The sequence below is a fragment of the Gobio gobio genome (genome assembly GCF_949357685.1).
Source record: "Gobio gobio genome assembly, chromosome: 25".
NCBI classification, from domain to species: domain Eukaryota; kingdom Metazoa; phylum Chordata; class Actinopteri; order Cypriniformes; family Gobionidae; genus Gobio; species Gobio gobio.
This window is the reverse complement of record NC_137121.1, coordinates 20,149,700-20,175,945: the sequence shown is the minus strand read 5'-3', so window position 1 is coordinate 20,175,945 and position 26,246 is coordinate 20,149,700. Positions and strand designations below refer to the sequence as shown.

The 26,246-nt window shown below is 37.7% G+C and overlaps 1 protein-coding gene across 1 annotated transcript in view; it reads left to right on the top strand.

Moving 5' to 3' along the window:
• Positions 1-2,174: 2,174 nt before the first annotated feature.
• Positions 2,175-26,246, top strand: part of magi2b (membrane associated guanylate kinase, WW and PDZ domain containing 2b) — a 120,772-nt gene continuing 96,700 nt past the window's right edge. Inside the window, exon 1 of the mRNA XM_079809179.1 lies at positions 2,175-2,704. Coding sequence (XP_079665305.1) covers positions 2,407-2,704 — 298 coding nt within the window. The 5' untranslated portion in view covers positions 2,175-2,406. The remainder of the gene's footprint in view (positions 2,705-26,246) is intronic.

The following is a 26,246-nucleotide window of genomic DNA, read 5'->3' as shown; positions in this document are numbered from 1 at the left end:
CGTCAAAATAAAAAAACTAACCCGAGGCGTTTTTTTTAAAAATGACGCTTTTACGCCTGGCGTTTTGCGCGTCGGTGTGAACACTCACATTGGCGCCCATTGTTTAGTCCCGAGGCGTTAAACGTCGGCGATAAACGTGTGCGAAAATCGTCCCGGTGTGAACAGGCCTTAACAGTGTTCATTAATGCCTGATCTGTGATCAGTGATTTCTGATGTGTAGCCAATCATTCAAGTTCACGCAGACTTTCTTTCTAAATCGTTTTATACTGTCAGTCCCGCCACTGGCCGTCTTGATGCTGCCCTAAGTGTAATGAATCAGTGAATCAAGCCAGTGACTAAAGCGATCAACTTCACATCCTCTTAGTAGCATGAAACAAATCTGTTATTTCGATTTTGATTAGACGCTAGATTAGCGATCAAAGAACACTCTCTTTATAATGTTCGGATCTGTCAATCACACGTCGCAAGTCTATCTGCACACTTGTCCAAACTGCCGTTATAATGAATGAAGCTGTTATGCTGCACAAAGCTCTTACTGTATTCATGTCAATGTTGTGTTTGCTGTTAGTTGTGGTGAAAGCATTTTGTGAGAGAAAACGTGCTGCAATGACGAGATCACTGCATTCACGCGATTAACAGACTGTCTGTACTCAATGCTGATCATTGCAGCTTTTCATGTGATGGGAAAAGATCGAAAAATAATGCTATAATCAACACTTTGACGATTCGTTCATCTCGACGGCTGTGATGGTAAAAAAAACGTAGTAAAAGTATTCGAGAGGGGTTCCACATGTTACAAAGTTGGTAGAATAAGGTGGAAGAAGACATGGGTTGCGTGACTGGGACTTGTGTTTATTCAGAACTCTCAGATACAAACAAAATAAACTTGCGGTCTCAACAACTCGGTACAATAAAACTTTCTCAGCTATCTTGCTCCAGGTCTCTCTGGTCCACATGCAGTCCGTCTCTCTCTCTCTGGCAGCGCTTGCAGACCTCGCTAAACCACGCCCCCTCCGCCACATAATCTAATACTCATTTCAAATGCAGAGATGTCAGCCAATCACAACAGTGGGCGTTTTCACTGAAGTCTCACAGCAGACACGCCCCTTCAAACAGAGCATTCAAGACAGAGGGCTAATAAATAGAAAATATGCGGGTTTTTTTTCTAAATTATGACATTTTTTGATGTAAACACCATACTAACAATATAAGTACACCTCAGGAAAAATTATAAAATAATAAAAACAATCCATGCCGTGGGACCTTTAAGCGACGAGAATATTTTTGGTGCGGCAAAAAACGAAATGACGACATATAGCGATGGCCGATTTCAAAACACTGCTTCATTCTCGTCGCTTTATAATATTAATATTGAACCACTGTACTCACATGAACTGATTTAAATATTTTTTTAGTACATTAATGGATCTTGAGAGAGGAAATGTCATTGCTGGCTAAGCAGGCCTCACCATCGAATTTCAACAAAAATATCTTAATTTGTGCTCCGAAGAAGGTCTTACGGGTGTGGAATGGCATGAGGGTGAGTAATAAATGACATTACTTTCATTTTTGGGTGAACTAACCCTTTAAGGACCTGTATCTGTGTATGTTTATTTTCAAACACTTTCCAGGGCCTTGACATTTTTTTTTCAGATTCACAAACTTTCAAGGATTTCAAGGATCCGAGGGAATCCTGACCATCACAGAGGGTTTGCTCCTGTTTTTGCTTGGAAACCAGTCTCTAAGTAAAACCTTGGTAACTGTGTAGCCACATCCTAGCAACCATTTAGAGGACACTAGCAACCGAATGTCCGCATGAATAAGCCATATCTCAGCACCAGAACATCATAGAGACACAGGGATTGGCTCTTTCCATTCAGACACACAGTTTAATGTATAGGCCTGGAACTTATAATGAGATTAATAATAACTGATTTTTTTATGGAAACATACTTTGCACTTTTTTCCCTTATGAATCGAGATTTGTTCTTGAATCAAATCTTGGAACAGATCTATTCCATAAACTCTCCAATAGAACAACATAAACATCAGGTTTGAGCCACCTTTCATTGCACACCTCCCTTTCCTTTTCGTCCAAGACACACTTTTACGTGAAGCCCGCTCTAAGGAATGCACTAGCATTCCTGCCTCCTCGTAGACATCACATCCGGGTCACTCGGCAGTCAGCGTGTATGCGAGCGTGCTCCTCCATACAGTTGCGTACTGCTGCTGCAGCTCTCAGCGCAACTCCACTGCATGCAACATGGATACTATGAGCAGCGGCCAGCCGCGGAGGATCTGAGCGCGCCTCAGGACAGCCGCGGACACGCGATACGCCACACCGGGGCAGGGATGAGGTGCCATCCAGCAGACGCACACTGGTAGGGGAGTCGTCAATTGTCAGCGATGTCAAAGAGTCTGAAGAAGAAGAACCACTGGACGAACAAAGTCCACGAAGCGGTGCTCACCAGGAATAAGGAGGGCGAGCTGGGGTTTGACTTGAAAGGGGGCGCCGAGAACGGCAATTTCCCTTATTTTGGGGAGGTGAAGCAGGGTAAGGTGGCCGTCCAGAGCGGTAAGCTGTCCCAGGACGAGCTACTCTTGGAGGTCAACGATACACCGGTGGCAGGGCTCACCATCAGGGATGTGCTGGCCGTGATCAAGCACTGCAAAGACCCGTTCCGGCTGAAGTGCGTGAAGCAAGGTGAGGATAAACATCAGCGCGCCGCCGTTTCTACGTGAGAGAGAGCGAGCGAGTGAGCGACCCCTCCGCTGTCTGGGGCTGCTGTCTGCACATTATTTAAGCAGAAAGCCTGTTTACACACAAAGGTGCGCTCGGATACGGCTCGGTTATCGATTGTAGCCGCGGACGTTCCATTGTCGCTCGTGGCAATAGAAGTTACAATGTAGCGGATTGACACTTAAACATGTCAATACAAATTTAGCTTTGTTTGGGTTCTAAGCACCGTGGTATCATGCGCGAGGGGGCGGAGAGTGTTCCTCCCCGTGTTGGAGATATTTTGGCCCGCGGGTCCGCCATGGGCGAACTGGGCGAATATTTGAAGGCAATTTCATTGATCTCGTAAATTGCACGGTGGCTGTGGCAAGCTGTCTACACATTTATTCCTCAGCACTAACTAGTTACTAGCACTATTAGTATTTGTAGCCTATACATTATCAGTATTTTATTAGCCTACTTATTCTGTTTAATGTCTAGGGTGTAATCCATTGTTGACTAAAATCATTTTCAATCTCAGTAGCAACTGTTTATTAGATGCTATAGGTCTTATTCCAGTAGTGACTTCGCTAATACTTACGCACACGCATACTTTTTCTTTTGTTACTAGTCACTATCATAGTGACAGTTATAGTAGTCCATTCTCTCAGAGAATTGAAAATGTTTGCCATTGCATTCTTTGTGGATCTGTTTCAGATATCAAATATTTTCTAAGTATGTAGTCCATTCATTGCTGGTATTTGTTCTAGTTTTAATAGTAACTTTTAATTTCACGAGTTCACACTTCCATAGAGTAAAGGTTATGCATATTTTGCATATCCACCCTGGGATAGGAGAGTGAGGAGATGGGGTGGTGGAGGGATGCTGGAAAACTGGGACAGTCTGCTGTATATATACCTCCTATCACATTAATTGAGTTGACTGAATGTGCTCCTCCCAAACTTTGTTCATAAAACATAATTTGGTACTAAAACTTATTATATCAGGTTATATCTTATTAAATTAAGTACTAGTACTTATTCAAATTACTATACAAATGACAAAGGCACATAACAGAATTACTCAAAATTAAACTAAAATTATGAAAACTGGAAATTAAAAAATAAAAGTGTATACCAAATATCTCTAAAAACTATAATAGTTTATGAATGATAGTATAACAATAGACAATAACACTGGTATCAATTGAATAGATGTTATGCTATATTCCAGTTGTAAAGGTAACTAGAATTTCATTGCACTACAAAGTAGTCATTCTGCCTTTCATTAAATGTAAGTAAAAAAATTAACAGTAACTAGTGAGATTAGAAATGTTACTAATAACATTGGGGATAAACACCATAGCGTCTTAAATGTACCTAATGTATTATGTGTTAATATATACTAGTAAAGTTGGAATATATACTAGCAACAACTGGGATGTTAAAAAACATACTAGTCCGGTAGCGTTCAGGGATGAATGTTAAAATGGCCTGCCATAAAGTGGCAGCTCTTAAAAAACAATGGCATTCGGTGGTGACCAGGAGATGAGACTTGCTGTGTAAATGGGAGGAGGGATGTTATCTCTCACACAGATGTTGAGTTACAGTGATGGGATTTGAGGGCATGCATCGTCTAGGTCTACAGTGTTGAGTTTTCAGCAATGCTTATAGTACATTTGCAGTGTTTTTTGTTTGAAGCAATCTTCAGCCCCCGGGCCAGTGCTTTGGAAAGCATCCCCAGTTCCCAAGTGAAAGCAAAAAATATCTTGATGCAAGCATTGGCGGTGTCTAGGGAGATCCAGATCAGTGGACTGACTGAGTAAATATTGACTGGCTGCTGAAGATCAGGGTTTGGGTAACTTGTCCGTGAGGCGTTTTATAGTGTGCTTGTATTGAAAAAAAAACAGAGGCTAGCTAAATAAATTTATTTTAATGATTGAAAAATGGTACAGTAAGTCATTCGAATGCAGGAATGAACTGGCCATAGGATGCACCTTAATTTCTCATTGTAGGCCTGTTGACTTGTGGGGTGGCTATTGAACGCTAACTAATATACCTTGCGAATATCCAAATTTGGGATTGGAACCTGGGTTTTTGTGATTCCATTAGAAGATTCTCTCGTTTTGACTTGGTGTTTTTTTCTAATAGTTGTGTAATTTGAACTGGTATTTAAAGGGATAGTTCACCCAAAAATGAAAGTTCTGTCATAATTTACTCACCCGCATGTTGTTCCAAACATACATGTTTCTTTCTTCTGTGGAACAGAAGTTTTTAACAGTTTTTGTCTATACAATGAAGGTCAGTGGTGTCCAAAACCAAAAAAACTGAACGTTCATTCATTAGCAGTTCACTCCGTCTCTCCCAGAAAAAGCACACTAGTGAGAAACCAAGATGAACTAAAACGCGGTACAACGTCCTGAAATCCCACAACGGTATCCGTCTTCACTGAGTTAAATATATGCGGACCGGAACTCCGTTTGTCTGATGACAGTCAGAATGATAATTGACGGATGTGAATGTGATGATAACTTCTTGTTACGACGAACACAACAGATATATTCACCTCAGAGAAGGCGGCACATGGATTGTATTTCGTGTCGCATTTTTGTTCATCTTGATTTCTCACAACTTGTGTGCTTTTTCTGTCCGAGACGGACGCCATGCACTGAAGACCAATGGCCATGGTCTGGATTTTTGTTAAATACATAACATTTCATATCGTATACTCCCAGAACACTCCCAGAAACGTGTCACATGGGATCATTCTGTGATACTTTTGCGTCTTTTTTAAAAGCTTGATGTTGGTTGCTATTCACTGCCATTATAAGAAAGAAGGACATATACCATTACGACAACACCAGGGTGAGTAAATGATGACTTCCTTTTCAAACTATCATTTTAAGACATATTAAAGCAATAATAATTTACATTGTATGAACAGATACAGTAGGTAATAGTTTGCATTATATGCATGTGTATCCTATGCCGTGGGATCTGATGGGCTGACTGCCAAAACATTTTTTTTTTTTTAAATCTCAGTCAGTCTGTCCTGCTTTGATGTGATGGAAGCAATGGTGTGTTTGTATTGGTGTGTCTTGGAGCATGTCCAGGACTCACTTTTGTGGCTTGGTGGTTACAGGGACTTTGATGCCCAACTTGTCATAATGACCCAATTCTGACAGTTATATAAATATCAAGCTAAATAGTCAACTAGGCTGCCTTCATACCATCACATTTCTGCACAGCAACACGTTTCAATTGGAATAAAGCACGTCTATTGCCGTCTTATTTTAGAAGTCGTCTTTCATGTTTTCATTTAATCTTCTGGGCCAGATATTTGGTTTAGTGGTCTCGTAATCCTGTGCGGCTACACTACTTCGCTCTCAGCGCATCGAACGATCCAGTGCTGCGACCTTCGGTTTTCCAGACTCTTTTGATGCGCTGTCAGTTTTTAAATATCAGCAATATAATCACATTATTTTTCCGTTGTGAAGTGCAATAATTGGTTATATAACATATTCAGTTTGCACAAATGGATTTGCAAACTGATTAACACGAACATGACTCTGAGCAGATTTCTGCAGCTTGGGGGTTTAACTTATTTTGCTTTGAAGTGTAATTTATCCATGACAGTCATTATTCTGTCATAATGGTCGGCATTTTCCTTAGAGATGTGGGATAGATTTGGTATTTCATCTTGCATTTAGTCCATTTTAAATAAGTCATCTTCTTTCATCTGTGTTTTTCAATATTTCACCATCATTTCCCATCTCGTCTGATCTCCCTTTCCTTTACAGCTATAAAGAGTACACATAAGAGTGGGGTAAGATGTGTCGCCCCTTAATCTAGCAAACTGTGCATAATGTTGATCATATATTTAGAAAGAACCCATCACCTACAGCCAGACTGAGAGATGCACTTGGTAGATTAGATTATTTAGGTATAAAAATGTATATTATACGTCATGTTAATGTATTACCAATTTATAAAACTGTTATTGTGCATATTATGAAGTTTATTATTTAATTTAAATTATGTTCAGTTGATATCAGACAACATATTTAGGTGTACATTTGATATTTTTTGAAATAATTAACAATGTTGCATAGAGGACAGTTTAAGTAAAAAAAAAAGTGATTCATCTTACCCCACTCTCCCCTAAAATGCACAGTTCATTGACAGCAGTGCATTGCCATCTGCGTTAGTTAAACCATTACATTTTTATCAAAAAACTATTTCTGTGTAAAGCACAAGGAAAATGTTGCCCACCTGCTTCTGGTTAAGTCACTGAACCTGCGTCTCGCAGTCTCATATTTCTAAAGGCATTCGAAAATATTATTTACTTGTCTACCTCAGTATGCTCAGATGGCAGTTGACAGCTGTTTATTTTTTTTACCCAAGCTGTGTGACTTTTTCTTCACTCAAACTCAAAAAGAGATGATGGGCAGAATGTTCATGCTACTCCTTGCCATACACTGTAAAACCGAACAAGTAAAAAAATGTACGTTTAAGTTAAGAAATTTAACGTTTAAGTAAGCAGAACTTGCATATTTTTATTTTGTCATTATACATTTTAATTGCTATGAACTTGAAATATTTGAGTAAGCTAATTCATACATTTAACTTAATGTAATCAAAATTTTAGTAGTGGAAACTTGAATTTGTCTGGCTATCACCAGACCAAGCTCAATTTAAGATTGAACATTGGTCTTGGGAGTCTGCTAGGTATTTTCTGCTGCACAAGAGGTGTGATCAACGAGCATAATTCAAATGACTCTATACGCAATTGGATAATTCTTCAACCAATCAGACCACAAGAGGCGTGATCAACGAGCATAATTCAAATGACTCTATACGCAATTGGATAGTTCTTCAACCAATCAGACCACAAGAGGCGTGATCAACGAGCATAATTCAAATGACTCTATACGCAATTGGATAGTTCTTCAACCAATCAGACCACAAGAGGTGTGATCAACGAGCATAATTCAAATAACTCTATACGCAATTGGATAATCCTTCAACCAATCAGACCACAAGAGGCGTGATCAATGGCCATCAATCCATCGCTTCTCTATCCGTCATCATGTTAAACCCGCCAATAGCGTGCCAGGTGGATAAGCCAGTCTGTGATTTGTTCCCGCAAAAGTGTAACAGAAGCAGGATAAATGAATGTACAGGTTTCCAGCCTGAGCTGCAGGGCGAAATCAAATCGCCGGCAGATCAAGCTGAGTTTACCCAGCCTAAACTTGAATAGCATTAACTAGCTAATTCAATAAATGCCACCTTGTTAATTGGATACACAATGCTTTGGTAGCATTAGCATAGCATATCACTTGCTAAATGAGGACAGCAGTATAATACATTCAACATACTGTATATCTGTTCTCAAACTATAAGCTCATGCTCCACTCGTCACCATGATGGTAACTACAAAAAAAGCCCAACATAACATAAACTCTTCTAAACTAGCATAACAAAATAATAAACACTATTCAATTTTGGTATTTACTGTCCCTTTTGAGTGTCATGGCAAAGCATGCTGGGAAATAGAAATCCCAGCCCAGTTTCAGTTAAATTTTAGTTAGTCTAAATTAAAAGAAACAAGTTCATAAAACTCAAAACAATGAATCAGTTCAGTTTACTTAAAATGTGTCAGTTTTGAGAACTTAAAAGAAAAAGAAAGTTCTAAATACTCAAAGTTAATTTGTTTAGTTTGAGTTGGCTCTACTCAAACCACTTAATTATTTAGAGCGTTATGCTGCGTTCACACCAAATACGAATAGAGCGTCAGGAGCGAGTGATTTCAATGTTAAGTCAATGGAAAGGCGCGTTGACTCGCGTCTAGAGGTCCTGTGGCGCGATAGACGCGATTCCGCTCAATTCGCGTCAAATTTGCGTAAATCAGGAGCCTGCTTGCTGCTGTCATGTGGTAAAGTGACGTAATGAAAAACCCCACATAATTTAAAAATACTACTATTGTGTCACCAAATGTAGTTTTAAGACTTTTTCAGGTGAGAATGTAGTTGTTTAAAGCTCAAATCTGTGGTTTATTTATAAAGAGAGCGCCTATTTAAAAAAAAAATCATCTTGCGTTTTTGGAGTTGTGAGATCCAGGCGATCACTGGGCGCTCAGCGCTCATTAACCCCGGCAAGAGCAGCCTTTCCTCTGCCAGTCCTTCTGACGTTTGCCACTGGCTCGGATGTCCTGTAGCGGGCGATCTTTGGTGTCATGAATCTATCATTTGTTGTCTGCCAAATCGTTTTGACTGAGGGCAAAGAGAAGTTTCATAACTTATTTTTTTTAGGATATTTAGATATACATGCAGTGAAGATAATGTAGGTAGTGCGTTGCCTGGACCACATTTGTGTGGCTATTAATGTTTAATATATATTTTTTAATGAAAATGAAAAGAGGCAGAGTGGTGTTTTATGACATATTTCTCCTGGAGCGCCTTAACACGCGTCTATTTCGCTTCAAACGCTCGGTTTATACACGCGTCCAATTCGCTGTGGACGTGCGAATGGATTCGAAATGTTCAAGCGTCCAACTAGAGGCTGTAGACGCGATTTTGACGCTCTATTCGCGTTTGGTGTGAACGCAGCATTAGGGTTTACAGTGTACAATGAAAGTAAATGGTGACCAAATGGCTGTCAATTAAAAAAAAAAACACCATAAAAGTAGTCCAAAAAACACATGACCCAAACGTGTTTTCGGAAACCATTTGATGTCTTTGTGTGAGACAGTAAAATTACAGTAGTTATTCTTCCCATTTATGCAATTTAAATGTGTGCATGCTCAAATTTGGCATGTTGTGATCGGTTACAAGACCAATGACGTGTACATATCATATTTGCAAATACAGAAACATGGTGTTGTCGCCATATGGGCTAATTCTACGGTCCGTTTTTGGTCACCTGAATTGGCTTTTGTTGTATGGAAAAGAGCTGCGTGAACATTCTGCTAAACATCTCTCTTTGTGTCCAACAAAAGAAGGAATATCATACAGGTTTATAATCTGCATGAGGATGAGTCGTGTGTGATCTATCCCTTTAACACAAAGAGCTGTTTTAAAATATCTGCCATTTATCCTCCTCGTTGTAATAACACTACATATTTATTAGATGCAGACTGTCCTTTGGCTGGTTGGAAATCTGGAAACAACTCCCCAAGAGAGCTGCGAATAGGCTACTCTAGCTTTTGCACATTATGCAATGTAACTTCCCAGCTATTTTGGCAATTTTGTCTAGAGCTAAAGGATGAAACGTACCTTTCGGCACTGCATCCGATTAATCACGAAAACGGAAAATGCTCCACAGCCACTAGCAGCACAGAGCATTATATTCTGCAGTCTTCCACTCACTAAGCAAGGGCCACCTAATTTGTAAAGCAGATCCATCTGACATCCCTCTAGGCTGCTATTTGGGATTATGATGGTTTTAATGTGCTTACCAGAGTGACTGATTGCAATCAACTGGACAGACCGGCAAGGTTCCATCAGACAGAATGATATACTTTAGGCTGATGTTGTGATTGCTATTTTGAAGTGGGTACACCCTCGACCAATCAGGGCACAGAAGCGCCTTTGATCCATTATTAAGTCACGACTACAAGCGCACGAGATGTCAAAGACAGCTGCCTTGAATGTTAACATGACAAACGCGGACGCTGGAGAGCGTGCAAGCAAGATTTTTCCTTTTTATGAAACTGTTTCTTACTCTGGCTGCCTTACTTTGATTATCCGCATGAGAAAAACATATTTAGTAAATAATTAATTATGATGTGGGTTCTTATCCTTTAGATCTGTGCATAAAAACGCTTGGCCATCTGTCATGAAGTGAACGGCACTGCAGCTAATTTCGGCTCTGAGCTCTATACACTGCTGGGACCGGAGATCTCACTTTGCCGGATAGCCTTATAAAAGAGCAGATTTAATTTGCTTTAATGCGTGAGTTTCTCATTCTCTATTCTTTCTGCCAGTGTGTTCATTACCTTGAGATGCACACATCATTGCCTTGCACATGCCGTTTTGTTACTCCGTTTTACATGAATCCAGCTGAATACAGGCCAAGGAATTTTTTTCATTTGTAATATTGTAACAAAAATGCTGTTACTTAACATCCTGTATATGTCCTTCATGTCTGGGGTAAAGAAAAGGACACATCTTTGAAAAATGTAAGTTGGTTTTAAGTGGTTTTGAAAAACTTCATTTTTAACAAAAGCATCAGTTTAATGGCTGTAAAATGTTGTGTGTATAACGTGGTAAAAAAACAACTTGAATGCATTTGAGTGTACACATCTTAATCATTATTTTCAAAAAAGTTTTTAAATGTAATTTTCATTATAAAAATATTTTGAAAATCATGAATAAATTATTTAATATATCTTAAAAAAAAAAGTTTTTGGGCAGTTGCACCACATGACATTTTTCAATCTGAACTAACTTTGCCTTGGCATAAAAAGGTCAAAATGTTAGTTGGATTTCTTTTTTTACCCCAAATATTAATAAACAGTAAAGCAGTTTTGTTAAAATATAATTCTTTTTTTTTTTTATTCATAAAATTAAGAAAATGCTCATTCATGCTAATTTAAGTCATTTTGTATGTAAATGTATTTTTAAATGAATAAATTGATCTGAAAAAAGTAACTTAACTTCATAATATTGTACAGTTAAAATCAGTGAGAAGGGCTTTGAATCTAATAATCAAATAAAAATGAATAAAAAATGAGATTTTCTGTGCTTTTAAATGAGAAATATTCTTAGTCAAGAGTCCACACAGCATGCAGACTCATGCTGTGTGTTTTGTCACAGATTTAGCTTCAGGATCTAAAATACAGCGTCTGCAAAATAAATAAATGTCCACAGCCTACAATAAATGCTAGACTTTCCAAATCAGCTTTAATTTTAGTATACCCGTGTATAAAAGTGTATCAATGTAATACATTGTGTATGAACTGTTTACGTTCGATGTTTGCTCTGCAGCCCACAGTTTCCGGATTTTTGCTGTGGAGAACATGGAGATGAGCAAAGTGTTTGTTTTGGGATTAGAGATGCCTAGGCAAATTAAAGAGGTATAGCCTGCTTGTGTGGAATTACTCAACAGCGGGATACAAAACAAAGACGGTGGTTTAAGAGCCTGGAGTCATAGTGGCTGGCAGAGAAAGGTCTTTTTGTGCGGTAATCACTATGTGGCTGTAGGCTTTAATGTCTTGTTCAATGCCCCAGAGCGTGTGCTTTGTCACAGAGGTCCAGAATTGACCCCCAGAGGGTGTTTATTTACTTGAAATTCAAACTGTTGTTGTTTTTGTCTTTGGTTATGTTGGACGGAATCGAGGTGGAAAATGCATTCAGTCGTTCATTCAGTAAAAACAAGCTTTTTTCCAATTTGAGCCATTTAAAGTGCCCCTATAATGATTTTTCGAATATTACCTTTCATGCAATGTGCAGTGTAGCTGTCTGTGAATGTAAACGATCTGCAAAGTTGTGAAGCTGAAAGTGCATGATAAAGTTATTGTCTCTCAAAAGAAAGACTTGACACTGAACCGCCTCGTCTATAATTTGAATCCCACTGCGTTAATATATATATATATATATGTATGTATGTTGTTTTTTTATTTCTTTGATTTAAATCATTTTGGTAATGCGTCGTATAGGTCTTAAATTTCAATCTTTATGGTCTTAAAATGTCTTAAAAAGGTCTTAAATTTGACTTTCTGAAACCTGCAAGAACCCTGGAAGCGGAAAACGAATATTTCGTGTGCGAATAGTTCGCGTCAAAACCATTCACATCAGCCGCAACGCAGGTTTGCGACGTCTGTGATGTTTCAGAGCTCCAACATTCCAAAACATTTGTGGCGACAGCTGAGAAAACACGGACACTTCCTCATTCAGTGAAGACAAGCTTTTTAGATTAGTAGGTCATTGACCAGATCCTGCCGTGTAGTTCTGGGCTGATCCCTCACCTTCCTCATGATCATTGATGCCCCACGAGGTGAGATCTTGCAATGTGCCCCAGACCAAGGGAGATTGACCGTCATCTTGAACTTCTTCCATTTTCTAATAATTGCGCCGACAGTTGTTGTCTTCTCACCAAGCTGCTTGCCTATTGTCCTGTAGCCCATCCCAGACATGTGCAAGTCTACAATTTTATCCCTGATGTCCTTACACAGCTCTCTGGTCTTGGCCATTGTGGAGAGGTTGGAGTCTGTTTGATTGAGTGTGTGGACAGGTGTCTTTTATACAGGTAACAAATTAAAACATGTGCAGTTAATACAGGTAATGAGTGGAGAACAGAAGGGCTTCTTAAAGAAAAACGAACAGGTCTGTGAGAGCCGGAATTCTTACTGGTTGGTAGGTGATCAAATACTTATGTCATGCAATAAAATGCTAATTAATTATTTAAAAATCATACCATGTGATTTTCTGGACTTTTGTTTTAGATTCATTCCATCTCTCACAGTTGAAGTGTACCTATGATACAAATTACAGACCTCTACATGCTTTGTAAGTAGGAAAATAAAAAATCAAATACTTGTTCTCCCCACTGTACATATTTCACTCATCACCAATGAATATAGATAGACAGATAGATTATGCTATACAGACACTATATACCGTACACAAAGTAAACCATAAACTATAGATTGTGTCTATGGCATGAAATTAGGCCAGTAGTGTTGGTCAGAGAGAAGTCACATATTGCAACATGCAATTTCAAGATGTTTTTCGAGGAAAAATAACTGATCTTCCTCCGGCAGATGGTTGGAGATCGCAGCACCATTTGGGTGGGACAGAGTCCCAGATGATTCTGCATGACAAAGATGCATATTTGACATGACATCATTGCCTTTAAATGCTGGGCCGGATTTTATGCTTCAAGGGCCAATCATTCGAGCAATGCTTGATAAACAAAAGCGGTGCACTATGGTATATATATCGTCTACTATACAAAAATCACATAATACTTTAGTTTTGTTCAAATCCCTAAACCAAAAGTGAAAGATATAATAATATAATTTACTTTCCAAAAATGGGTTGGTTGCCATAGTTTCTTTCCTTTTTAGTTTTTTAGTTTTCTCGTTTTTGAAAGTATCTCTATTTTAACCACTTTAAGTTCCCGGCCCAATTTCTCATTGTTGTAATTTTAGGAATGGAAACATTGAAGTGACGCACAAAGATTCAATTTCTATATTTAGATGAACCAACCTGAGCTCATCAAGATCTTTCGTAGAGTCAGTGGAAAGTAAAAGGCTCATTCATTATCAAAAAGACTAATTCCGACCAAAGTCTTTACCATTGATGGGGTACAGACATCATAGACATTTTCTCATCACTTTTACATGGTACACTTTTCAGGATGACATAAATGAAATCTTTATCTTCCTGTTGTGTCTGTTGTCAGATGCTGGTTCACTCAGGGAGACCTTGTTATATATTCAGTTGTGTTCAGGTCTGGAGTACTAAAACTGCTTCTCTGATTCAATATGATATTTTGATCCCTAAATATGATTTGGGTCCCTTATTCAATTCAATGTTTTTTTTAACCCTTATTTTACCTTCATCTAATGCTCATTTAAAGGTGCAGTAAGCGATTTCTGAGAAACGCTGTTGACTAAACAGACTATTTTGTGAATCTTTTCTAGATGTCTGTTCTGTGTGTGTGTTGAAAAATTGGGAGAAAAAAACAAAGAGGATCGGACTGATTTACAGAGTAACCCCAGAGTACAGTCAGGATGATGGGGAGGTGACACATTCCCACACCCAATTTCACTGGTTTATAATACAGCAGAGTTTATTGGTGTAGTAGACACTTGAGACATGAGCATTCTTTTATGTACGTCTAATGAATGATTTACTGTACGCTGTTTGGCCGTACTTCAGAAATATTAAGTGCTAACCATGGCGAATTCAGTTAGGATCAATCGGCTAATGTTTTTTTTTAACTTAAGAGGAATTAAGTTAGATGAAATTGCTCTCAAACGCTTGATGACAGCATCTACAGGTTCTTCAGGCAGAACAGAGCTTTGTAATATGTGCTGCTCACGTATTAGTGAGTCTGGGGAATGAGTTCTTAATTCATGGCTGCGATATATAGACCTATATCAAGCAAAGTCAGGTCAAATTTATTTGTATAGCGCTTTTCACAATACACATCGTTTCAAAGCAGCTTTACAGAAAGTCATATGTCTAATGCCTTAATGCTTTAATATTGAGTAGTTTTAGGTCTGGGCCATATGACGATAGCATATATTGCTGTGATATCCTATAAATAATCCACTTTTTGAGATTTAGTTATATTGTATTTATTAATTTATCAGATAAATCAGTGCCACTTTTAGAGAACTTTTAGATGAAATTACTGGCATTATTAGAGAGCGATGGAGATATTTTTTTATAGGCCGTAGGCCAATAGTAGACTATATTTTCCACATTTCATGCATGCAGGCCTTCATAAATTTACATTAGCATGTCATTCATGTAGCTTCTGCATACATACATGAATGCTGATAATTTACCCGAAAGTGTGTCTGATTTTATTTTAGAGCACATCTGCTGTGACAAATAAGACAATAATAGCCTCCAAAATAACCTACAAGCCCTGGCCATCAGTGTGTGCCGGGGTTTGTGTGTGGGTAATGGGAATAAAAACCTTGCAATGCTGAACATTTTTATATTTGCATTTATTTTGAGTGCTGATTTAAAAAAAAAAGTTTTAACTAAAACTGCAGTACTTATGGCGATCTAGAAAATATTATTTATGTGTTTTGTTGCTCATTTAAAAATAACCGCTCATTTGTAAACAATAACTTAATTTATTCTGTGTCTTAAGTACAATAAAACATTAGCCAAACTAAAATTGTCATAATTTACTCACCCTCAAGTGGTTCCAAACCTGTATGAATTTCTTTCTTCTGCTGAACACAAAAGATGCTATTTTGAAGAATGTCAGTAACCAAACAGCTGATGGTCCCCATTGACTTTAATAGTATTTTTTCCCCCCTACTATGGAAGTCAGTGGGGTCCATCAACTGTTTAGTTCCCCTTCCCTATATTCTTCAAAATATCATCTTTTGTGTTCAGCAGAAGAAAGAAATTCCTACAAGTTTGGAACAACTTAAAGGGCATCTATTATGCAAAATCCACTTTTACATGGTGTTTGGACACACTGTGTGTTGGCAGTGTGTGAACAAAACCACCCTACAATGATAAAAATCCACCCACTCCTTTTATTTAATCCCCATTGAACCAAAGCGGTTTCATTAGACATGCCATTTTGATTCTCAGACCCCGCCCACAGCCGCTGACTGACAGTCCTGTATTACCATAGTTTCCGCCCTCAGCTAGTTGAACGCTATGCCCATTTTCGCTGTGCTCAAGCATCTGTAATATTGGAGAGACAACAATGTCTCGTAAGCAATCCCGGTGTTCTATTGTTTGATGTAAGAGTGAACATAAGAGTCTTAATTTTCTCCCAACATCAGTTTTATTTTTGAAGGTAATGCGCCCCAAAATATACCGAAATAGTTAATGTCTGCGCAAATCATTTCACTCCAGACTGCTTAGTGAACGAGGGGCAATACAAGGCAGGTTTTGCTAAAAAGTCGTTATTCAAGGATGGATCTTTACCAACGGAGCGATACTGGTTACAGCAGTAATGAAAGGGAGAGCGCACACTTTATTACAGTTCATCAGAGTTGTTTTACGGATATAAAGTTTACCAGTTTATTAAGCAGTTTATTGAAAACGGACGCTTCTTCTTTTGTGTGACGTACAATAAACTTCATAAAACTCATCAGTAAAGTTTTGGCCATCATTTGGACAGGGTCCTCTAAAACAAGCTTGTACTATTAGTGGATAAAAGCAAGATGACAACATAAGTTAACCGTAATTAAACTAAACTATACCTGTTCTATCTCTATGCAGAATTTATTCTCTGGTTCTGTAGGCATCATTGTCCGACTCCGGTTCGAACTGAACACCGCTGCTGAAAGTTTCTGTTCTGATATTTTCATTCTGTGAGATGAAATTGTCCGACTCCGGTTCAAGCCTTTGAAGCTCCGCCCTCTACTTGAAAGGGGGTGTGGAGGCACCAGCTCATTTGCATTTAAAGGGATGCACACAAAAACGGCTCATTTTTGCTCACTCCCTATTTTAACATGCTATAAAAATGATCTGTGTGGTATTTTGAATTAAAACGTCACAATATTAATAATTAATATTTTTGTAATACAGCCAAATCATTCACAAAATCATACCTCAAGGCTTCAAACGTCTACACCAATAAGATTTGCTGTGTGGGATATGTTGCCCCCGTCCCATCGTCCAGCATGGACTCTAGAGTTCTAGGGCCCTGTCCCAAACATAGACTGTAAAAAAAGATGAACGACCACCACTCACTATCTTCTGTTGTAGTAAAGTGAATCCGCCAATGTCCGGATATGGCGCTGACATCTTGCGCTGATTTGGGACCTGCATCTGCGCAGTAGAGAGCAGGAAGTAGAGCCGCAATATCAAAACCCCGCCCACACTCCCACAGTATCTGTTAGAACAGTTTACTGCAGAACAACTCATGTCGGTGTGAAATGGACATTTTTTAATTAAAGCTAAAGCTTCAATCTCTTCCCGAAAATCAGTGACTTTCACTCAGAGCTCTTGAACACTTGAACTAACATCAGCGTGATTAAAAACTACCTAAAATGACAGAAACCATCTTTGGAAAAAAATTATTTGCAGTGTAATTTGATTGTTTAGTTTGTCTCACGTCCCATTAGAATACATTGAGGGGGTACGGTTTATGAGCTATATTGGGACCAACCACTTGAGGGCGATCGAGGCGCTTTGGCTTCACTTTTCAGGACGGTTGCGGCACGCTTGGTCCCAAATGGCACACTTCATATGCACTTTCGGTCTTGTGGACTTGCAATGGCTGCCGCATGCATGTGTCCGTTAAGTCCATGAGACTGTAGGGTGTCCCATTTGTTATTTTAGGTTTCAGAAGGGTGCTCGCGAGCGCCCCCTTTGCGGTCGATATGCAGCCTCGATGCGCACTTTTCCCACACTGAAGCGAGCTCCGCAGAAGACGTCTTCCCGGGAGTCAAAGCGGCTTTACGTCATGAAAGTGCGGACTCCTAGGAAGACCATGAGTGATTAGGATGCACATTTGGGACAGGGCCTAGATCCACAGAGCACCAAAACACTCTTGTAGCCAATCAGCACAGCAGTAGGAGAGGAGAAGAGAGTGAGTAAGATAGAGGTTTAAAGAAAGACTATAGAAACAGAGATAGTTGAGAGATATTACCAAAGAGAAAAGGTGAGAGGAAGATAATCAGAAGAAGAAAGGTTCTAATCAGACAAACGTAAGGCTCCGCATTAATATTGGAGAAGCTTTACAGCGCTGGAGAGACGTTAGCGAGCGAGAAGGACTGAAAATTGACTGAGGTTGCTTTGTTTCTGCTTGATACGCGAGTAGAACGAAGATGTGCGCTTGTTGTTGAATCACAGCTGATTCATCCATACTTGCGCCAACTGTTAGTCGTTGCCTGTGTTGAATTGCGTGTTCATTATTTTGGGGCCGGAACAGTGAAGGGGTGTGTTTGGGTTTCGATTTCAAATATCTACAGTTTCAAAAAAATCGCTTACTGCACCTTTAAAGTTAAAACACTAATTTAATAACAGTTAAATGTAATCTTTAGCAAATCTCCAAATTAATATTTTTTTTTGTATTGTACATTATAATCTTGTGATGCCTAAATTCACAGTTTTTAGTGTTACATTTTTATTTTTTTCAAACAAAATACTGTAAAATGTGTCAGCTATAGGCCATAATATGAAAATAAATATCAGCTTTTAGTTTTTTGGATGCAGTGCTTTATACATTTCAAATTCTTGTCAAATTATTATAATTATTTGATAACACTGTTAAATGTAATGTAATATTTAGCAAATCTAAACTTTTTATACTGTATTTTTATAATGACGCATAAATTCACTTGTAGTATTTAAAATGGTTGATTTTTAGTTTTTAGTGTTTTTTTTGTTTGTTTGTTTTTATTGGATATTCAGTATAGTTCATAACATGAAAAGGGTTATCAGCTTTTTTTAATTTGTTGGTTCCAGCACTTTATACACTTGTTGTAAATTGCCATGTCATCGCATAAACATCATTTTGCTGCCTTTGGGTTGTTACAGTTAGAGGTGTGAGTGATTTTGTAATGTGAATCATCGTCACAGGACAAACAAAGTGAGTCAGACGAAGATCTCAGAACCATAATTAGCAGTTCTCTCTTTTCTTCATTTAACAAAGAGAAGAGATTGATAGCTCCGGCTATCCGTTTTGGATTACGCCTATTGTTAATGTGGATTGTTTGAGTCGAAATACAAAAGGGTGTCATGCCGTATGAGTTCAAATGCAGGGGTCTGGGTCATGATTATTTCCTTTTTGCTACATTGTGCCCAGGGTTGATACAAGAGCCCACAAAGTGAGGGGACATGTACATTTTTTTGGGGCTGTCGCATTCCGGGGTGGGGGGTGTCGGTTCCCCCTCTGGGAAGTTGAAATGTATTATTCACTTTGTTCTGCAAAGAAAAAAAAAGAACTGCAGTGGAAATGGTAGGCAATGATTTATCTCATATTAAAAATAATATTACCAAGCATTCTTTTATTTTAATCTACAGAAAAAAAAGTATTTAGGAAAATAACTGCACCTGTTTCTGAATATTGATTGATCTAAATAATGTAGACTACTTGAATAAAGCAATATTCAGAAAAAGGTGCAACAAATAAAATGAAAAGATTAAATAAACAAGAATAATTGTATCTATACAATTTAACAATATATATATATTTTTTATATATGTAAGTGGGATGTTTGTTAACTGAAGGCATGCCGTCAGAATTTCCAGTGTTATCTGCTCCGATAGCCTATTGGAAGCGCTGTACTTTTGCTCTACTAAAAATAATGAAAGTAAAATACACACATAACATTTTAAGTTACTTCTGTTTCAGAACAAAAGTAGTTGTCTTAAATCAAATCAAAAACAATCTTTTCATGCAAAATTAATGCTGCAGCCTGTCTGATATAGATATAGAGCCATTTTGCATGGCTATGAGAGTGATATTGCTCATATAAATATCCAATTATTTGATACAACTATCTTCAGGTCAATATATATATTCATGTCAATCAAAAAATCTGTTTGAATAAGAATGTCATAGTATCCTTTCAATGGTTAAAGTTACCACAGTCATTGCATGTGCTACAATTTATTAGTACAATTTTGTTTTATTAGTTTATTTATTTACTTTTTTAGAATTTGAAAGATAATAAATATATTGTTTTATAAGTGAAATCTCTGATTGTAGTCCTTGAAAACCAAAAAAGTAGTGCTTAAAGTCCTGGAATTTAATTTTATAGTATCTGTCCAAACCCTAGAGATATTTTTTTTTTTTTTTTTAATAGTTGAACCATTTTATTTGGCCTTTTTGTAGCTTTTTTGTAATAGAAATAGTTAGCAAAAAGAGCCAGATTCAAACCCATGTTACCTACATAAGCAGGCCACAGCTCCAATGGTCCATCTTTCTAAAATGAAATAAACAGAGGTAAGAAGCACAGTGATTGGATATCTCTGCCTCTGTAGAAAGAAACAAAGAGCTGAGAGAGGAATATTGTTTGTATCTACTCAAAGATGTAGATTTGACCTCTCGTAGGAGTCGGTGGTAGCGAATAGGAGATATTGATTCTTGGCCGGCATCACACGTGGTTTCCCTCTCTGTGTCCAGAGCTTTATCACGGCTCCCCGCTTTAGTCTATTTGAGCCAAAGGCCTCTAGCGCCAAACAACTTTCCAATGGAGGAAAACTTTCAGGCGATCGATAGGCTGTTCAGCTGTCCTCAGTGAGGGCACTGGTATCAGCTGTGATTATGCTGTCAAAAAAACTGCTGAAACTCATTGGAATGTTTTATTAACCTCCTCTCCAGTGAGAACAAATCAATATGTTGACATATTGCCACCTTATCAGAGAGTATTAACCATATCATACGGACGTTATTGTGGGTCAGCAGACCTATGGAAGCCTGTTTCTGCCTCAGAGTTAAAAAATAAGGTAGTTGTGACTTCATTTCTTTATAAAATAAAAACTTGTGATTATAAACTTGTAACTTTATATCTCACAATGTGATTATATCTCGTAATTATGACTTAGTTTCTTGTAATTATGACTATATCGCACAATGTGACACCATCTTGTAATTATGACTTAGTTTCTTGTAATTGTGATTTGTGACCTTGTATCTCACAATGTGACTAGGCTATATCTCGTAATTGTGAATTAGTTTCTTGTATTTGTGACTTTATATCTCACAGTGTGACTATGGGCTCTTATCATACCCAAGGCACAATGCGAATCCAGGCGTGACTTGGTATTTGGTGTTTTTTGGTAGTTTCAGCCTCATGCAGTTATCATTGTCACGTCCAGTGCCACGTTGTTTAAATAGTAGTGCTGGGAATCGATTGAAAAAAAATTAACTACCTATCGCATTGCTTTCTGTAATTAATCGCAATTAATCGCAAGTTTTTAATATTTTACGTTTTTAATATTTTTATATTGTAATAATTTCAGTTACCCTCCAAATTAATGTAGAAACAATTTAAAGACAGTATATTTTAAAAATGTGTTGTAGTGGCATCTTTTTAGGAATGAAGGCCAGTATCACTGATACTAATGTCTCTATGAAACATTAATGGCATTATATTACATTATATTTCAACATTTATTAGGCTTTAAAAAAAAGCATTTTTAATTTAAGTGACCTTAAAACAATCTTTACATAAACCCATTATAATAAATGTTATTTACCTGTGGCCTTCCCTGTTAGACATATACAGAAATGTAATAGTTATCAACACCTTCCTTAACTGCATAAATAATAAATTAAATCTAGATGAATCATCTTTTCTCTGTTCCCATTGTTCTTTGATGAACATTAATGACAGACATCAGTGCTGCTGTCACTTTAAGATCGGCCACTGCCGAACATGACGCGGATCTCACGCACTGTCACACGCATCTCATTTTCTCACATTCTTTTAAGACGTTATTTAACTCATTTAAGACTCCTATTATGAGAATACTCGACAAAACTGGCCTTTTGGCAATATTCTCTTTGTTGTTGTTATTGTTTGTTCAAGAGCGAAAGAGAACTCTATGTGTGCACGAGACTGGCGCAACTAGGGATCTGATTGAGACGCACCCACACAGACAGGACACTGACATACAGCGCGTTCTCTTCTGTCTTGTCGCACTTAGATGGTTTAAAATCATTTACATGAATAAGGGCGTGATCATATAATGTAACGCTAGGCAAAAATGTATATTAAAACGAACGCTGAGTTAATTGCGTTAAATAATTTGAATGCGTTAAAATGAAAAAATGAATCGCCCGCGTTAACGCGTTAATTTTCCCAGCACTATTAAATAGCAAATGCACTCGCGCCCGTTTGTTTGCCCATGGGCGTGCTGGTCTGAAAACGACGTGTGTTCAGGCACGTTGTTGGCGCATTGCTATTTTGACGCAACTGAAAACGACTGCGCCATTGACCAACAAAAACCTGGTCTTAAGTCAATAGCAAAGTTTTTTTGTGTTATTTAAAGGGCGAGTTAGTAATATGCGCCTATAGGCAGGTGCACAACGCACGTACACTCTGCTTATTACACACACAGGGATGCGCAGCAGCACACAAACATTTTTAAATATAAAAAATAAAAGGATTCCTCTCTGGAGAAGCGTTCAGTCTTCTGCTCACAAATTCCACCATGGTGAAAGCGCAACTGGCTTTTAAAGGGAATGGGAGATGAGACTCTGATTGGTTTATTGCACGTTACGCCCAAAACACACCCATGACTCATTAAGAGACTAGGTACAACCCTTTTGGACCGCCGACCGTTTTTACCATCGTTAAACTAGCAAAAGTAACACTTCAGTCCATGCGCTCAGATCATTCAAATAGGGCCCCATATCTCATCATTATTATGACTTAGTTTCTTATAATTGTAACTTTATATCTAAAAATGTGATTATATCTGGCAACATGACAATATCTCACGATTGAGACATTTTCTCATAATTATGACATTAAATCACAAATGTGACTATATCTAACAACTTTATATCTCAGAATCTGCCTTTATGGTGAACTGTAGATCCTGGACCAAAATTTCAGCCACCAATCAAAGATGTTAATCCAGGAACAACATTCAAATCAACCAATCAGATTTGAGGGACAAGTTTAGAGTTTATGTCTAGTTTAGTTTAGGGATAAGTTCTGGGTAGGGTTAGGTTTAGGGGTAGGCATATTTTCGCACAGAAATGTTGTTCCTGGATCAGTGATCCGTGATCATGACTTTATATCTCACAATGTGACCAAATCGTGTAATTTTGACTTTATATTTGTATTTATATTTATATTCTTTATTTATGTCTCACAAAAATAAATACTGTGAGACACAAACAGGCCTTCATACAGACCTCTTTAGGTCATGTAGATTAAACCCGATCACACACGATCTCGATCTCGTTGTCCCGCCTCATCTCTGTGCCTGTTTATTTATGTACGTGTGTCTTTTGAATGTATTGACTGGTTAATCAACAAGCATCTGTCATCACTTGTGAATAAGTGGCTGAGAGATGACACAAAGCGGCGTCCTCTGGGATTGAGAGAAAGTGAGAGCGTGAGAAAGAGAGAGTGTTTTTAACAGCTGTCCGACTCTCTCTCACCCTCACGTCATGCCTTTGCCCACTGTGTCATCCATCGTGCTGACAAATGAAGCGACCGCGTTCTCAAGAGTCAAAAGGTTTGTCCTCCTCCACAAAATCTCAGCTGTGACCTCAGACTCTCTCCTTGTAATATTGACTGAGTCATGAAGATGTATTCTCAGCAGATATGCCTCTTTTTCACAGGCCGAGCACCTAGATAAGTGATCTGAGATCAGTTGAAACGCCTCCTGTGCATTCCTCAACACAATTTCAGCACTTAATAATTTTCTCCGCAGCCGTTGTGTGCAGATTTTTCACATGCCATCTTGGATGCTGCTGTTTTTTTCATTCACCCACACGAATTTCATTTCTAAAGGGTTATATCAAGGTCACTTCTGCTGCCTCACTATAACTATGGGTTATTGTTACTCCTGTCTGCTGTATAATTTTCATCCTCACATTCCAAACAATCAGAATTTCAAGCTTCTCAATGACCAGAATACGTTTAAAACACATCCAAATGCAAGCCTGGGATCTTTCCGAAACAAAATGTTGATCTCAGTTTACCATCCATTGTGTAAGACTATAGTGAGCTTGTCAACCTTATCACTGTTGCCATTTCAGATATGCCATTTTTTAAAGAATATTGTTTTAATGTAGTTTTTACATATTCATACCTAAAAATCTAATAGTTTGTAAATGCTATATTTGTATCGTTTTAAAATGGATATTCAACCTTATTAACCTTATTTAGTTACATTGCATTAATAAGGAATTTTTTGAGAGCGTAATTAGTACAATAATCTAATTGCTCTGTTGAAGATGTAACTAGTAGCTAGTAATTCATTACTTTTTGTAGAGTAACTTACCCAACACTGTTTACTACTTGCCATTGGTAGTCATCTAGTTAGTGTTTATTGCTAGTAAGTGTTTAAAAAGAGAGCATTTTTAAGTCCGTTTTCATGAAATAACACTTAAGAGACTGTAAAATAATAAATATTATTAAAAATAATTTGAATATTTGGGATAGTCCAGTAAAATTCCTTTATTGCTTCTTTGTGCTTCTAATGAGAATTTTTTTTTTATTAATTTTTTTTTTTTTAACACTGTCAATTTTAAACTAACAACAACAACAAAAAATATATATATACTGTCAATCGTTTAATCGCATCAAACAAAGTTTTTTTTTAATATTCAGTATATATTCAGACACCAGATATTTTTTTTTACTAGTGGGTACAGGACACTATAGTTCAATTATGTAAGTGAGGATAGCAAAATAAAGTAAACTGACATATTATACCCAAAAATTCTTCATACAGTGCAGAGGGCTACCAGTAAAATTGATAATAATTTTGGGCCAAAATTATTCAGACACTTTGACCTGACCACTTTTTGCTTAAGTGTTTTTTTCTTGAATTGCTAATGTGACCTTTTACACCACAGACTGAACTAAATGAAGCATTGCTTGGTAATTGGTTGACCAAAATTGGTATTATCTAATTGTGTACTTAAATTTAACAGCTGACAGCTGATTGGTTGATTGTAATTCATTACATACCTTTCTTATCTGACATTATCAAGATGAATTTGTTCTGACACAGTTTAACTGTGAGTTCTTGTCTTGAATAAACTGATTGATAATGTGAGGAAATGTTGAAGGTGTCTGAATAAATTTTGGTTTATATATATACATACATACATACACACACACACACACACACACATATATATATATATTAATATATATATATTAATATATATATATTTATATATATATATATATATATATATATATATATATTTATATATATACACACATGTATATATGTACATACACAATAAGGTATGTTAAATATAATGATTCATGTCTAGTTATGCAATATAACTTTCTTTATAGCTAAGTTAGATTTTAAATAATTTAATATAACTCCTTAACATGTGTTACTTTGTTGGCAAAGTGTATAATTTACCCATTTTAGGGTAATGCTATTGTGAGACACTGACAAAACACATTTAAATAGCCTATTCATTTCCAACTAGACTTGGCTGGCCATTGTGCTCCCAGAGTGCGTGCTGCTACTTGCTTTCTTCACTCTTGACACTGATGTGTTCACAAGGTCAACAAGTTCACACGATGCCAACTAGCAGGAAGCATCTGGTGTGAACAAGCTGGCCTTTTTGGTGGTGTGTCCGAAAGCATCTGTATCACACACACTCACCCCCAACCATTGCAGTACCATTGTTTGCGGTCAGGGGGCGACATCAGACCTCACTTTCTGCCCAGCAAATGAGAATACAGGCTTCATTGTGATAGGCTCTCCTCTTGCAGAACCTTTTTTCCCTCTCTCTGTTGTCTCCTGACTGTCGACGACTCCGTCTCTTCCTCTCCTCCTCCTCCTGCGTTCCCTCTCTTCTCTGGATTAAATTAGCTGCAGAACGGGAGACTCCATCACTGCTGCATCCATTGATATATATAAAGGACTTGTTTAAAAATGGGATTGAAAGCGTAAAGGGGAATAGCAAAAAGGATTTTGGAAGGGGTGAGTAGATCCAAGCTAGTGACAGAGGAGCACATCATCTGGACCGCAGGAATTATGATTGGGATACAGTAGTTTTATGGGAAAGAGGGGGAGGAGAGAGCCATTATTATTACGGATGATGACAAGTGAGATATTTATTTAGGATTGCTGACTGGAGGTACTTGTGAGGTTTTTTTTTTCCTTTTGTCATTTCCCTGGAATGGTGTGACGGTATTCCGGTGTGTCCTCTCA